The sequence below is a fragment of the Ursus maritimus genome, unplaced genomic scaffold (assembly GCF_017311325.1).
Source record: "Ursus maritimus isolate PB19 unplaced genomic scaffold, ASM1731132v1 scaffold_22, whole genome shotgun sequence".
Lineage (NCBI taxonomy): Eukaryota > Metazoa > Chordata > Mammalia > Carnivora > Ursidae > Ursus > Ursus maritimus.
The window spans coordinates 5,053,207-5,067,853 of NW_024424675.1; the positions used below are offsets into that span (position 1 = coordinate 5,053,207).

The window sequence follows — 14,647 nt, forward strand, 5'->3', positions numbered from 1 at the left end:
GTAACCAGCTCCCACCCTTAGGTGGGATAGGAAAGTCACATCATTAACATAACAGAAGAAATCTTACAGCTCTCATCATTGCGAAAATTCCAGAAGTTTTAGGAGCTCTGTGCTGGAAACAGGGATGAAGATCAAACATGTATTTCTTTTTTTTTTTTAAAGATTTTTATTTATTTATTCGACAGAGATAGAGACAGCCAGCGAGAGAGGGAACACAAGCAGGGGGAGTGGGAGAGGAAGAAGCAGGCTCATAGCAGAGGAGCCTGACGTGTGTGGGGCTCGATCCCATAACGCCGGGATCACGCCCTGAGCCGAAGGCAGACGCTTAACCGCTGTGCCACCCAGGCGCCCTCAAACATGTATTTCTTACTATAAATCACAATATCACACACGGCCAGGGAGCTGGTAAAGGATCAGTGTAGACTGAGAATTAGAATTCTGACAGTGAATTCTAGACTCTTCCGTGAACCCTGCAGGGCACAGGGAAAATGCCAGAGTTCTCTTCACCCACTAAGAACCTTTAAAAGTGGCATCTTGGCCTTTCTTGCTTATCGTTTCTAAAACCGTCCTGCATAAACTGTAAGAACCACAAATGCCACTGTGGCAGATGCCTCTGGGACCCCATCCTAGTCCCAGTGTCCCTTCTTACCATTTTTGTGGGACCAGCTGCCTCTCCACAAACAGTACCAGTGTCTGTGCCTGGAGGGCTTTTTCCCGAACTCTGGAAGTGCCAAGCTGCCCTGTAGCAATGACTCTTGGGGTGGGTGCATAAACACATAGCTCCCCTGCCCTTCAGATGGGGTCATTCTGAGATGGGAGTGTACACCATTTGTTAGAGCCCCCCACTCCCCGGGGACTCAGCTGCAGTTACCGTGACTGCTGTCCGCGGCTGCCTTCCCTCCATCTCCCTGCCCATCCCCACGCCCCTGCTGGAGTTTCCCACCCCTCCCCAATACCCACCTCACCTCAAATATTTGTCTCAGGATTGAATAGTTTCTGAGGGGATCTAAACTGGGGTAATGAAATGAATAGGCTTCAGGCCTTAGGCAACCCAGGTAAGCCGATCCATGGGGGACCTGTAAGGACCCTGCCTTCCCCCAAATATCACCTCAATTTCCTGACACAGTGCCTGAAATCTTTTTTTTTAAAGATTTTATTTATTTATTTGACAGAGACAGAGATAGCCAGCGAGAGAGGGAACACAAGCAGGGGGAGTGGGAGAGGAAGAAGCAGGCTCATAGCAGAAGAGCCTGATGTGGGGCTCGATCCCATAACGCCGGGATCACGCCCTGAGCCGAAGGCAGATGCTTAACCGCTGTGCCACCCAGGCACCCCCAGTGCCAGAAATCTGACACAAGACTTGCCTTAATGGGATTAGGTAGCCTCGTGGTGGCTCCCAGGAGCTCTGCTAGGACAACCTCAAGAAGAACCATTCAGTCAGATGTCAGCAAACTGTACCCAAATTCCCTATCCAGATGCTGTGGGAACAGTTTGTAGACTGGCCCTGTTAGTGGCATTCTGGCATTCTGCTGCTTTCAATGGTGGAAATACTCCACTCTGGCTGGATGTAAGCCACCAATATGGCCTCACTGAAGGTGGGGTTACAAAGAGCCATTCCGTCTCTTCTCCAGAGCCTATAAGAGACGGCTTCAGTGCCCCACTGTCCCCTCGGAGTTGGGGAAGGGATTTTTAGAACAAAGGAAAACCTCCTAGCAGTTGGAGCAGTGTCCAGGTGTTGGAACCTGATTTGGGAATGCTTACTACAAAAGATGAGAAGGAATGATGTGGAAGGCACTTAAGAACTGACAGGCCCATGGATTCATTCCACACGGGCCCTCTCCTGGGTGCTGGGGATGCTCATTCGTTGAGAGAGATCCAGTTCCTGCACATCAGAGACCCATGTGATTCTAGAGGGAGTAAATTTGGCGGGAGTAGCCTTCTTGGAGGAGGAGATGTTGGCTGATAATTGGTCTTAGAAGAAACGCCTTGGGGAAAGCTTTGATGCACTTGGACACTCCATCCTTGACACATTCTCCTGGCTCCATAGCCCCACTTTCTAGTTGACTGCTCCTCAATTTTCTTCACTGGATGTTTTTATTTTTCCTGACCCAACATTAGAATATAGTTCTGGGCTCTCTTCTCTAGCTACATTTACTTCCTTTATGAGCTTGGTGCTTTGAAAACCATTTAAAGCTACTGACCCCCAAGTTTATGCCTGCAGCTGAGGCCTCACCCCTGAACTCAGGCACATTTATGTCACTGTCTACCTGGTATCTCCACTTGGATGACCCTCACACATATCAATCTTAATCTGTCCTAAATGGACCCCTTGATATTTCCTCCTAAATATTTCCCCCCACCTATCTTCCCCATCTCCGTAAAGGGCACCAGAAGTGACCTTCAATTTTTCTCTTTCTCATCCCCTCCATGCATCCATCAGACAATCTTGTCATTTCTTCTGAAAAATCTCTTTTTCTCCCTCTCTATACTCATACCACCTTAGCCCATGTCACCAGCATCTTGTCACCACCACCCCTGACTTCTCTTCCTGGCCTTCTTGTAATGCATTTCCAAAGAGTATCAAATCTGATCTTAAAACATAAAATGAATCATGCCTTTACCTTGCTTGAATAAACAACGGCAGTTAGAATACAATCTGAACTTTTCACAACAGCCAACAAAATCTTTGGATGACCAGACCCTTGTCTTGTCCCAACGCACCTCCCCATTAACAGATATTTAGGGGCTGGTGCTAAAGCAACCACTAGGTCCTGCTGATTTCTATTCTGCGGTTTCTTCTGGCACCTTTTATTGTTCTCCTGCTTTACTGCTACAACTGAGGCCGAGTGGGTCACTGGTCTCAATTCTTCTCCCCTGTACTAGAGTTCTGTGTTTACCCCCTTTCCACAGCCTCATGGTGGGCAGAGGCATTTCTCTGCCTCTTGGATTTGGGCTTGGCCATGTGATCTGCATTAGCCAATGGGATATTAGTGGATTTAACACAAACACAGGTTTGAAATGTACTTCCATCATTGACATGACCTCTTGTGTGTTCATCCTGCAAAGAATGTGTCTCAGGAAGTCACTGGTCCAAAGAGAATGAGAGACATAAGGAATAGCCCCGTCTGAAGCTTGGAGCCAAACCTAGATCAGCCGAACACCTGTCACCTCGCAGATGTATGATGGAGAAATACATGATCATGTATGCAGGCTGCTGAGTTCGGGGATGGTTTGTTACACAGCATTATGGTAGCAATAGCTAACTTATACAACTATTCTAGTCTAGGTCACGATGTTTTCTCTCTCCTGCAAATGCCTCATAACTGGTCTTGCTGTCATCAGTCTGATCTGGCTCCAACCTCTTCTCTATGTAGTAGTCAGAATCTTTTTTCTAAAAGGCATATGCAGTCACACCACTCCCTCCCTCTTATCCTTCATTTTCCCACTGCCATGACTCTAGTTCACCATATCCTTTAGCACATGGCCCCTCTCTGTCTCTAAATTCATCCTGGCCACTCATCCCTTCACTTTGCCACTTCCTGTCCCCCCACCGTCTCCCTCCCATCCCAGGTGCTACCCTCAGGTCCTTCAGTGTGTGAAGTTTTCTTAGATCTTGGTCTTCTACAAGCTGTTCCTCTCACATTCTTTACCTGCTTTGCTCCCGATAATCTCAGATTCTCAGAATAAGCATTACTTCTTTACAGGCATTGGAGGTCCCCAACCCCTGCCATATACTGTGCATCTCCTGCACAGCCAGCCCTTAGGAGGACACACATCACACTTTGTTTTGGAATTGCTTGTGTAACTGTCTCCTTCCAGAGGCTGCAGTTCTAGGGGCAAAGGACGGTGTCTGGCCTGCTCACTGAGGCATCCCCAGTGGGATGGGACAGTAAGCATTCAGTTAATGTTTGATCAGAAAAAGAATGAACTGGGCAGAAAGTATGGGAAAAGAATGTTTCTGATCACCTCTTCCTTTTACCTTTGTGGATTCTGGAGTTAGATGGGCTCTTGGCTTGGAAAAAACAAAACAAAACAAAACAAAACAAAACAAAACAAAACAAAACAGACTCTTTCTCCCTATATTACTCTGTGGATTCATTTTGCATTTCTAAGCCCTAGCTCAGAGATCTGAGTTTTGTCCTGGCATCCTGGAGCCTGCCTGGTGACTTTCTTAATTCTGTTAGAGCATGTGGAACAGACATTCATCACCAAAACGGGACAAGAAGTGCTCATTTTCCAAACTCTGACTTTTAGAAATATTTCAGGCACTTAGGTAGCTAGCTGGCTTCCGAGCAAACCACAAGTGCTAAGAAATGTCAAAATCTGTAAAACTGCATTTATTCCTCACTATCAAATGCCTGAACCTAATACTATGCACAAAACAGCTGTCTTGATGGTAATTATCCAGTAATTATGACTTGGAAACCCCATCTAGTAGAAATGGAAAAATTGCTTCAGAATTGTCAGCACATCCGTTGTGAGGGCAGGAGAGGCTATTAAACCCACACGGGCTTCTGGGTTCTGATGTGAGAGATGCAGAGATGTCATGGGATTACTGCCATGCTACATGGAAGGAGTCCCTGAGTGTCCTTCCAGAAATGAAGCTTCTCTCCCAGGAAAAGCTGGAGGTGAAGAGGGAAGGCAAAATGCTCAAGGCAAATAAACCCTTACGTTTGCTTTTTCATGAACCTGGAACTATTTTTCCAAGTGAGTTCCGTTTCGTGTCATGAGGTTACACAGAGATGCCCCCGAAATGTGGCTAGGCATTGGGGGCTGGCCGGGGTGGGGGCGCTAGTGAAAGCCAGGTAGGGACCCAGGGACTGAACAAACGTGTAACCCTCATGGAAGGATCCAGAATGTTTCCTCCAGCCTTCAGTCAGAACCCATCGTAGACGTATAATGCACCATGGCCTAGGACAGTGAGGATTTTAGCTGCCACGATGTCTGTGGGACTTTTAGGATGGGAATCTGAGAGTCAGGAGTTGTCTGCTTCCTTTTTTAAAAAATTTAACTTCAATTAATTAACATATAATGTATTATTGGCTTCAGAGGTAGAGTTCAATGATTCATCAGTCTTATACCCGGTGGTCATCACATCACGTGCCCTCCTTAATGTCAGCACCCAGTTACCCTGTCCTCCCATCCCCTCCCCTCCAGCAACCGTCAGCTTGTTTCCTATGATTAAGAGTCTTTATGGTTTGTCAGGTCCTTCTTTCTTTACGTAAAGCTACAGAGCTTGCTTTAGCCTTATAGGCAGACCCTGTCCTCTCTTCTAGTGACGATTCAAACTCAGGGATGGATCTGGTCTAAAATCCCACCCCAGCAACGTCCTCTGTGCACCTGTGCCCTCGACTGTGCATGGCGGCATTGTGGTGCCATTTGTTTTTGGCAATAGTCTTCTCCCTCCTGCTTTAGTCTCTGGTGTTCTGGGGAGAGAAAAAAGTCTCATTGTCTTATCTCTGCCTATTTCTGGCTGTGACAACCTCTCTGAGCCGTGGTTGCCAGATCTCCAGAAGAGTACTTGGGACAGCAGTGCACTTAGAATGAAACCCATGACCCCTGCCTGCCTTACCCCTTCATGTCTATTGTCTGGCTTCCTTTCTATTCTCAGATACAGCATGTCTCAGTGCCTTGGCACTTTCGGCCCCCTCTTTCTAGAATGCTCCGCCTGCCCTGCAAACACCCGGCTCTTTTTTATCATTCACTCCTCAGCACAGAACCCACCTCCTTATCCAAAGAATCCAGAGTGATGCATGCCACCCACCCTATCATGTCATTATCTTCATGAGGCTTTTGCTCTACCAAGTTAGCACACTCATGTATTTGTCACTCAGACACTGTCTGTCTTCCCCACCTTGGTGCATGTTCTAAGGGGAGGGTCTACTCTATCTTGTCATTCTGTGTTCCCAGCACCTTGCCAAGTTCTTGGCACATTTAGCAGCTGCGCAAACAACAACATTGGTTGAAGAAATAATCCTTGCCTTATTTAGCTGTTGTCAAGATTAGATGAGGCCACGTTGGCATGGTGTCCCTTGAGTGCCTGGCACATAGTAGGTATTCAATGAATATTAAGCTCTTCTTTTTTTTTTTCTTAAAGGACTTTAAAAAAATATTTATTTATTTATTTGAGAGAGAGAGAGAGAGAGGAAGCAAGTACATGCGTGAGTGAGAGGAGGGGCAGAGGGAGAGAATCTCAAGCAGACTCCCCACTGAGCGTGGAGCTTGATTTCATGACTCATGAGATCATGACCTAAACTGAAACCAAGAGTTGGATGCTGAACTGACTGAGCCATCCATGCACCCCTAAGCTATTCTTATTGCTGTTTTCTTCCCCCCTTGTTCTCTTCTCAGGTCATCCTTTCTCTTCATTCTGTTCTATTCACATGTCTTCCACCCAAGGCAGGAAAGTTAGGATCATCTATCCATCCATCCATCTATCCATGTATCCATGCATCCATGCATCATATCCATCCAACAAATAATTTTGAGTGACTTCTAAGTACCAGGCACCACCAGGCATAGAGGAAACTATAAATGCATAAGATGGGTGCAGTTCTTGCCCTCAGGGAGATCACCTGTCCGGGGGAGACTCAGACAAAGGATCAAATGTAAGCTATGATGGGAGCTGCTCAAAAACGCAGGAACGACACCTGATCCAAGCTTGGGAGATCACAATAGACATTCAAGCTAACACCTGAACAATGAGCTGGGAAAAGACAGGAGAAGCCCCTCGTAGCAGTCCCTTTATTCCTTCTGTGAGGTGATCTGGTTCCAGATGGCTATTTTCTGGGACTCCTGGCTTCCAGGAAAACCAAAAGACACAGCTTGGGTGGACCAAATGCTGGGCCACTATTTTGATTTACCATTACTAGGAAAAGATGTAGTCTATACAAGTAAAGTCTCCCAGAAAATTAAAGTCCATCTCTCTATAGGCCAGCAACTTAACTATTTTTGATGAAAATGTTTCATAACTTTTTCTTGATGACTCAGAATCACCACCATGAATATATATATATATATATTTTTTTTTAACCTGACCTGAAATATGGCAAAGCTCTCAGGAGCTATTGAAGTACGAGGAGTTGCTTGCCCTCACCTTTGAGGAAATAAAATTTATTCTCTATTTAAACAAGTAAAATGTCCTGCTATGTGTAAGATGGCAAAGTGTGCAGTGTGAACAGCAAACATGGGGTGGACATGGTCCTACATTCAAACTCTAGTAGCAGGTGGATGATGTGGGTGCATAACCGTCAGACAAGGTACGAAAGAGAATGGATCATCAGGGATGGGGAGAAGAGATTATGCAATGTGCACTGTGATGCTGTATTTGGGCAGCATGTGGAAGGGCTAGAGAGCTAAGCATGTGGTCAGAACTTGGGGTATTCTTTTGCTTATGGGATTTCCTCTTCATTGAATGCCCTCTCAACCAAAGAGATCAAACTATCTGAGTAAAATTTTTTTAAAACGTAGCAGTTTAAAGAATGCTGCTAGGATCTGAGTATGGTTTTGTTACTCTGTCCCTCCCTAATTCAGCTCAACTGGCTGTCCTTCCCTCCTTCTTGACCATTCACCTTTTCATTCTGACTCAGGCTCAAAACTTTTCCTGAGAGTTAAGATTTTACTACTTATAAAATGCAGGGTTCTAGACTACATAGCTTTAACTAAATACAATCATGGGCTTCATAATAACTCCTGTCGTGAATATTACTGAAAAATAAGTAGACATCTTTCCAAGAAGATATACAGATGGCCAACAGACACATGAAAAGATGCTTAATGTCACCCATTATCAGGGAAATGCAAATAAAAACCACAATGAGATATCACCTCACCTCTGTCAGAATGGCTAAAATAAAAAAGACAAGAAATAACAAGTATTTGCAAGGATATGGAGAAAAAGAAACACTTTGCCTTGTTGGTGAGAATGTAAATTGGTGCAGCAACTGTGGAAAAAGTTAAAAGTAGAAATACCATATGATCCAGTAATTCCACTACTGGATATTTACTAAGAGAAAACAAAACGTTAACTCAAAAAGATAAATGGACCCCTGTTTATCGCATCATTATTTACAATAGTTAAGACATGGAAAGAACCTAAGCATCCATCAATAGATGCTTCCTTGAAAAGGAAGATGTGTGTGTGTGTGTGTGTGTGCATGTGTGTGTGTGCGTGTGTGCATATATACATATATATATTTATAGTGGAATGTTACACTGCCATAACAAAGGATGAGATCATGCCATTTGAGACAACATGGATGGACCTAGAGGGTATTAGGCCAAGTGAAATAAGTCAGGCTGAGAAAGACAAATACTATTATGATTCCACGCATAAGTGGAATTTAAAAATATGAATAAACAAACAAAAAGCAGAATTAGACTGATAAGTACAGCGAATAAACTGATGGTTGACAGAGGGGAGTGAGCAGGGGTGTTGGGCAAAATGGGTGAAAGCCTCCAGTTATGGAATGAGTAAGCCATGGGAGTAAGAGAGTATAAGGAATACTGTCAATGATATTGTAATAGTGATGTAATGGGACAGACAGTAGCTATACTTGTGGTGAACAAAACATAATGTATTAACTTGTCAAAACACGAAGCTGTAATATTGTGTGCCAACTGTACTCAAATGTCATAAAAATAAATAAAAGAAAAATAAGCTAACAAATATTTTCCTTTGAATTTTAAAATTTCAAAATGCTAAAACAACCACATGTCCACATTCAAAAGAATGAAAGTGGACCCCTACCTCACACCACATATAAAAAATCTTGATTTCCCTGGGATTCATGAACTGTTTATAGATTATATTACTGATTTTCTGCTTTCAAAAGCGAGGCCTACATTGGATGCTTGTATCCTGGGAATAAAATGAAGATCTCTCTGGAACTGAATACAGAAACAGCATTTGGATGAAAATGCAACATGACATGTCTTTCTCCAGTCTTCTGACCAAAAGTTCCCCCAGCAGCACTCCCCTGTGTGCCACAACTGTTGATCACAGAAATGGCCTGTTTCTTCTCCTATATTTTCCCCTCCACTTCAGTTCAGGGCAATCTTCAACCACAGGATTAGATGTGCTCCTTGCACAATCCCAGCAGAATGACCAGAGTGACCCAATTATATCATCTACAGATGGAAAACATGAATTTGGGCCAAACATCTAATAGGGCCTGAATTTTTGTCTTCATGATGTCACCCTGTCACTAAAGTTTGGAACCTGAAAAGCATATGTGGGCTGTGAGTGTTACTGAATGAGAATTATGCTTAATTTTCTGCTCTCTGAAGAGTGTTGGGAGAATGTCAGAAGGACAGGAAAGGAGGGCAGATCATTAGGGTTCATTTACAGCAGACAATGTGCTTTGCTGAATTGGAATTTCAGGTTTGATATCCATGTTCTGTCAGGGAGATACCATAGCTTGGGGGAGGAACTGGTTTGCATCTAGAATGAGTTGTTGTTTGGAAAGGTTTTGATTTCACCTTAGATGATTGTATGTTGTAACCACAGTAAAGAAAAAATAAACACAGTGAACCAATGGACCTTAGGGACACTGGAAGGATGTGCATCCCCTGCCCCTCTCTGCACATCCCCTGCTGCTGGAGAGGGTCAATGTTCTAAAAGTCTATTATTCATGGATCAATTTTCCAGGATATTTAGAGCATGGTTTCTTTTCATCTTTTTGCTACCTGCTCTTTAGCCACTACTCTTTAGTCTTCACCACAGACAACAAAAAGTAGTTAAAAGTAGTTAAAATTCACACAGGTCTGACTTTTAGATAAGCGGGGAAATGAAACAGAGGAACACACCAGGTGGATTTGCTGGGGGAACTCAACAGATCCCCATCCAGTGCTCTGAGCAGGGTTAAGGGGCACACAAGCTAGGCAGAGTCTGGGGTGCCAATGAAGATGGGATCTAAATGTGGACCATGAAATGAGAGATAGAACATTGCATGGAGCAAAGCTAGAGCCTGTTGAGGGAGGGAGACACCCAAGACTGAGTATGATTAAATAATGATAGAGGGTCACTAGTAGTACTTCCAAAGGAAGTCAGGTTGTGCTATTCCCATTATATTTGACACTTTTTTCATGGCTCAAGTATGTACACGCCCCATACTATGTGCCACGAGGAAGCTCACCCTCGTGGAGTTTCCTGTGGTCAGAATGTCTGGGTAAAGCCTGTGTTTAAAAAAAAAAAAAAAGAATAGGAGGGTGCTATGAAGCTGTCCTCCAAATCTCAGAAATGAAATGAAGGCAAATTAAAATGTAAGGAATAATGTCATTTGGAAAAATAATTAGGCACGTGTTCATATTCTTCAAAGAGTTTCAAGCTGTTCATATTCTATGTAACAACTCCAGCTTTGGGAAAATAACTTCAAATGCAAATACAGTTTTACGTAGGATTTTTATAGATCTCTAAGATCTATAAGATCGATGTACAAAGATGTGTGTTGCATCATTATTTATAACTGTGAAAATGTTGAAGCAATATGTGTCTAACAGCAGCAGGCTGCTTAAGTAAATTTTGTTGTAACTAGAATATGAGGTTGCCTTTCAAGATGATGTTTCTTGTAAGATTTTAAGGAAAATGTGTTTGATATAATAAGGAGTAAAAAAAGCAATGCACACCATTGTACAGTGAAGTCTCAGCTATGTAAACCAAAGTGGAAAGAAAAGTATGCTAAAATATTAACAATTGATGTTTACGGATTTAACTATGCATGATTTTTATTGCATCCTCTGAACCCGCAGAGTTGCATGGGCAGCCACAAGCCACATGTGGCTACATGAATTGAAATTAATTAAAATCAAATTAAAATTTAAAAATCCAGGTCTTCACTTGAACCAGCCACATTTCAAGTTCTTATCTCATGGAGCTAGTGGCTACTACATTTGACAAGACAATATAGCACACTTCTGTCATTATAAAAAGTTCTGTTGGGCAGGCACTGCTCCAGAGTGTTCTCTAATTAGAGTTTCTCTGATTTTCGAAAAAGATCATGAGCTGTATTTATGATCAGAAAAAAGGAATAACAAAGTCAAGGTAAGATGACTTGACTGTAGGAAAACCCAAGAGATTATTTGAGGAATGGCAAAACAGAATCAAGATGAACTTGTATTTGAAGGAAGCAGTGACTTTAATGAGAGAGATTCAATACAATCGATAATACTGTTGTTCTCAACTTAAGTACAGGAAACGTGTATTCACTGGGAGAGGGAGGGTCCACATATGACCCAGAAAAAGGAGCTCAAAGAGGCAAGAGTGGTCGATGTGCCCCAGGATGGTTGTTGCGGCAGGGAGAAAAACCCTACGATATGGGTTGATGCCTCAGAAAATAGCAATTCAACAGCTCCAGTAAAAGGTTATCCAGCAAACCCTCTTGTTGGCTCCCACTCTCAACCTGATGCCCCAGACTTTAGAGGCTGCTAGTGTCCACTGACACCTGCATCTCCTCTTCTTCCTGGATGCACAGCTAAACAAGTGTCCTGGATCCCTCTTGCATCTCGGTGGGAATGTTTGACTCATCTGGACAATGGGTGGGAGCAGGCAGGATACACACCACCTTCTGTCTGTGTCAAAAAAAGATCTACATAATCTTATATGCCCTTGCTTTCTCTACTTTCTGTGTGTCTATTGGAGAAGGACTCCAAGAGGATAGAACCACAGGATAAAATAAACCCCAATCCCTAAGTTTCTGTTTGGAGAGCCATGGAAGCTACCAGAATGGAAATACCTGCAATGGATTTGGGGCAAGAAATAAACCTTTGTTGGGCTACCCCAGTGAAATTTAGGGGGTTGTTTGTGATATAGTAGTAGTGATACTGCTATAACCTATAGATTCTAATTAGATCTTCTATGCAGAATTTGTTAATGCATCAGGTCTAGTGACTTAATCTTTGTGTGCCTCTAGGGGAGCCTAGAACCATGACTGACCTTCAGCCAATCTCCAAGAATGTGGCCCTTGGAATGTTCTCTGTGTTACTGACAGAGATGTTGTTTTGTGCTCCAAAAGTAATGGGGCATGCTCTACCAGCTTGTCAGGATTGGTTAGTAAACTTTATGATGTATATCTGGTATATGGGTTGGGATTCTGCATTCTGCTATCATGGCTGTTCATCGAGCAGGAGGAATATGCCTACCTGACCAGCGCTCCGTAAAAGCCTCAGACTCCAGTGGACTTCCCTGGATAGAGATATCTCACACATGGCCCTATAGTTTGCTGCTAGAGAGAAAGAACATCTTACGTGACCGGGAGGGCAGGAGTTGGAAGTCCCCATCTGACCTCTCTCAATTTCTCCTGATGCATTTCACTTTTCCACTGTCTTACTCCATATCCTTTGCTATAATAAACCTTGGCCATGACCAAAACCTGCTACTGAGTCCTGTGAATACTCCTGGTGAGTCAATGAACTTGAGGGTGTCATTGGACTCCCCAAATACCTCCCACCTTTGGGACGTACAGGCTCCAGTTGTGGAATGAAGAAGCCATGGGGATGGAAGGCACAGCACAAGAAGTATAGTCAGTGGTATTATAATAGTGTTGTATGGTCATAGATGGCAGCTACACTTGTGGTGAGCACAGCATAACAGACACCTGTGGAGTCACTATGCTATACACCTGAAACTAACATTTTGTGTCGACTACACTTCAATTGAAAAAAAGGAAAAACAAAAACCAAAAAAACGAAACATGGGATAGGCTGGTGATGGGTAGTAAGGAGGGCACATATTGCATGGTGCACTGGGTGTTATACGCAAGCAATGAATCATGGAACTTTACATCAAAAACTAGGGATGTACTGTATGGTGACTAACATAATATAATAAAAAATATACTTTTATTAAAAAAAACAAGATACAAGCATAATTAAAGAGTGAATGATAGAGTACTGTAAAAAAAAACTGAAAAACAAAATACCTCCCACATGAGATCTTTCTCCAGGAAAATAGAGCACAAACTGTCCAGAATAAGTATGGTTTCTATCTTGCACTTGTATATCTTACTACCACCTGTTGCCATTAGCATAGACATCAAACTCCTGTGAATTTGGTTGATGTGAGTCCCTTCATAAGTGCCTGACTGACAACAATGTCACTCATAGAATCCTGCAGAAGATTATCTGGAACCCTGTGACCACCTAATGGGTGATGTCCTCTCAGTGACCAACCTGGAGGGCATTTCTTCAGTGTCTCTCTTATATGTGTCACTTAAGAAGATGAAGCAAGTTCAAGATTTAGGATAAGGGCCGTGAGATAGAAAGACTGTGGAGAGAGATTCCATTTGGTGGTGGTACTAGGGAGGGTCCAGAGAGGAGTTCTGAATGAGACACACCTAGAAGAAGAGACATCATTTCCAATGGGAAGAGTGATGGGATGTGTGCATCCGAGGCAGAGCCGTCTGCCTCTGAAGGAGAGCACCTTGAGGGACAGTGACTCTGAGTGGCACTAGCTTGGCTCTGTGTAATGTCTGAGACAGCAAGTAGTCTGGGAGGTATGATATTTAGGGTGCACTGTTGGGGGCTATTGAAGAACTGGTCTTTCTGGTGGATATCTGTTTATATGACAATTAGCTAAGGCTAAGGGGTCCTTATACCTTAGTGCACAGTATTAAAACTTGTGCTGGTGAATCTCCCATCAAAGTCATCAAAAACATCATTTTCTAAATTCATGTTGTCATGTAAGTTTGAATATCATCATTTTTTAATTTTCTGATGAGCACCCACAGGATCTGGCCCTGCCTAGCCTCCCAACTGTCTCTCAAAGCATGGGACCCTCCCCCAAGCTCACTCTGCTCGACTTACACTGGACTTGCTTCTGTCTCTCCAACATGCCAAGTGCATCTCTGCCTCAGGGCCTTTGCATTGACTGTTCCTTCTGCCTGGAATGATCCACACTGCCCCAATTTCCTCCTGGCTGGTTTTCTCTAGTTATTCAGATTTCATGTCATAGTTACCTCCTGAAAGCAACTTTCCCCCCAAGGGAATGGGGCTTCTCACCATGTCATTACCCAATTTCACTGACAACAGAGAAGAGATCTTCACTCCTTAGAACACATTCTACTTCTTTCCATCTCCTTTTGCTTATCTTTACCCTCTGCTGAGATTTCTCAGCCACTAGGTAACTTTAGATGAATCAAAAACACATGGACTGTCTGCATGGATTTCAATTTCATTGCAACTGGCTGGACACACCTTCCCTGGTTGAAACAGCCATTCGTCAAGCAACTTGGAAGACAACCATCATCTGATAAAATGAGCCACAGTATTTTCTACAGCATATACAATTGCTTAACAACAAATTGCGCAGATAGACTAAGGCAATGCTTGGTAGGACATTTACAGAAGCACCAGCACTGGGTTGGGTGTAAAAACTCTGGAGGTTTGTTACTCTTTTCTTTCTGTGTCTAGGCAAAAATCTCCAATTGCAGTTCCTTCCTCAGTTCTTGGACACTGAGTGTCTGGGACAGAGTTGTCATTAGTGGAGAGGGAACATTTTAACAAATTGGGAAAGAGGGCTTGACCCTCTGTGTTACCCACCTGCAAATCTACCTGAAGTCACAATCAGCTTAGCTTTGAGAAAAAGCATGGAGGCCATCACCGTGGGGCCTGAATGTCGCCAGACCCCTGGCGGGGCGGGGGTCATCTTGTA

The 14,647-nt window shown here is 43.5% G+C and overlaps 1 protein-coding gene across 4 annotated transcripts in view; it reads right to left on the bottom strand.

Moving 5' to 3' along the window:
• SLC24A3 (solute carrier family 24 member 3) overlaps positions 1 to 14,647 on the bottom strand; it is a 472,778-nt gene that overhangs the window by 13,043 nt on the left and 445,088 nt on the right. The window contains exons 16-17 of one of the 4 annotated variants that reach the window (XM_040637942.1): positions 12,139 to 12,221; positions 10,751 to 11,568 (exon numbers count right to left, since the gene is read on the bottom strand). The exons of 2 other annotated variants lie outside the window; for them this stretch is intronic. In XM_040637942.1, coding sequence (XP_040493876.1) covers positions 12,162 to 12,221 — 60 coding nt within the window. In that variant the 3' untranslated portion in view covers positions 10,751 to 11,568; positions 12,139 to 12,161. Of the gene's footprint in view, positions 1 to 10,750; positions 12,222 to 14,647 lie in introns of those variants that run through there. One more of the 4 variants, XM_040637941.1, reaches the window with a different exon arrangement.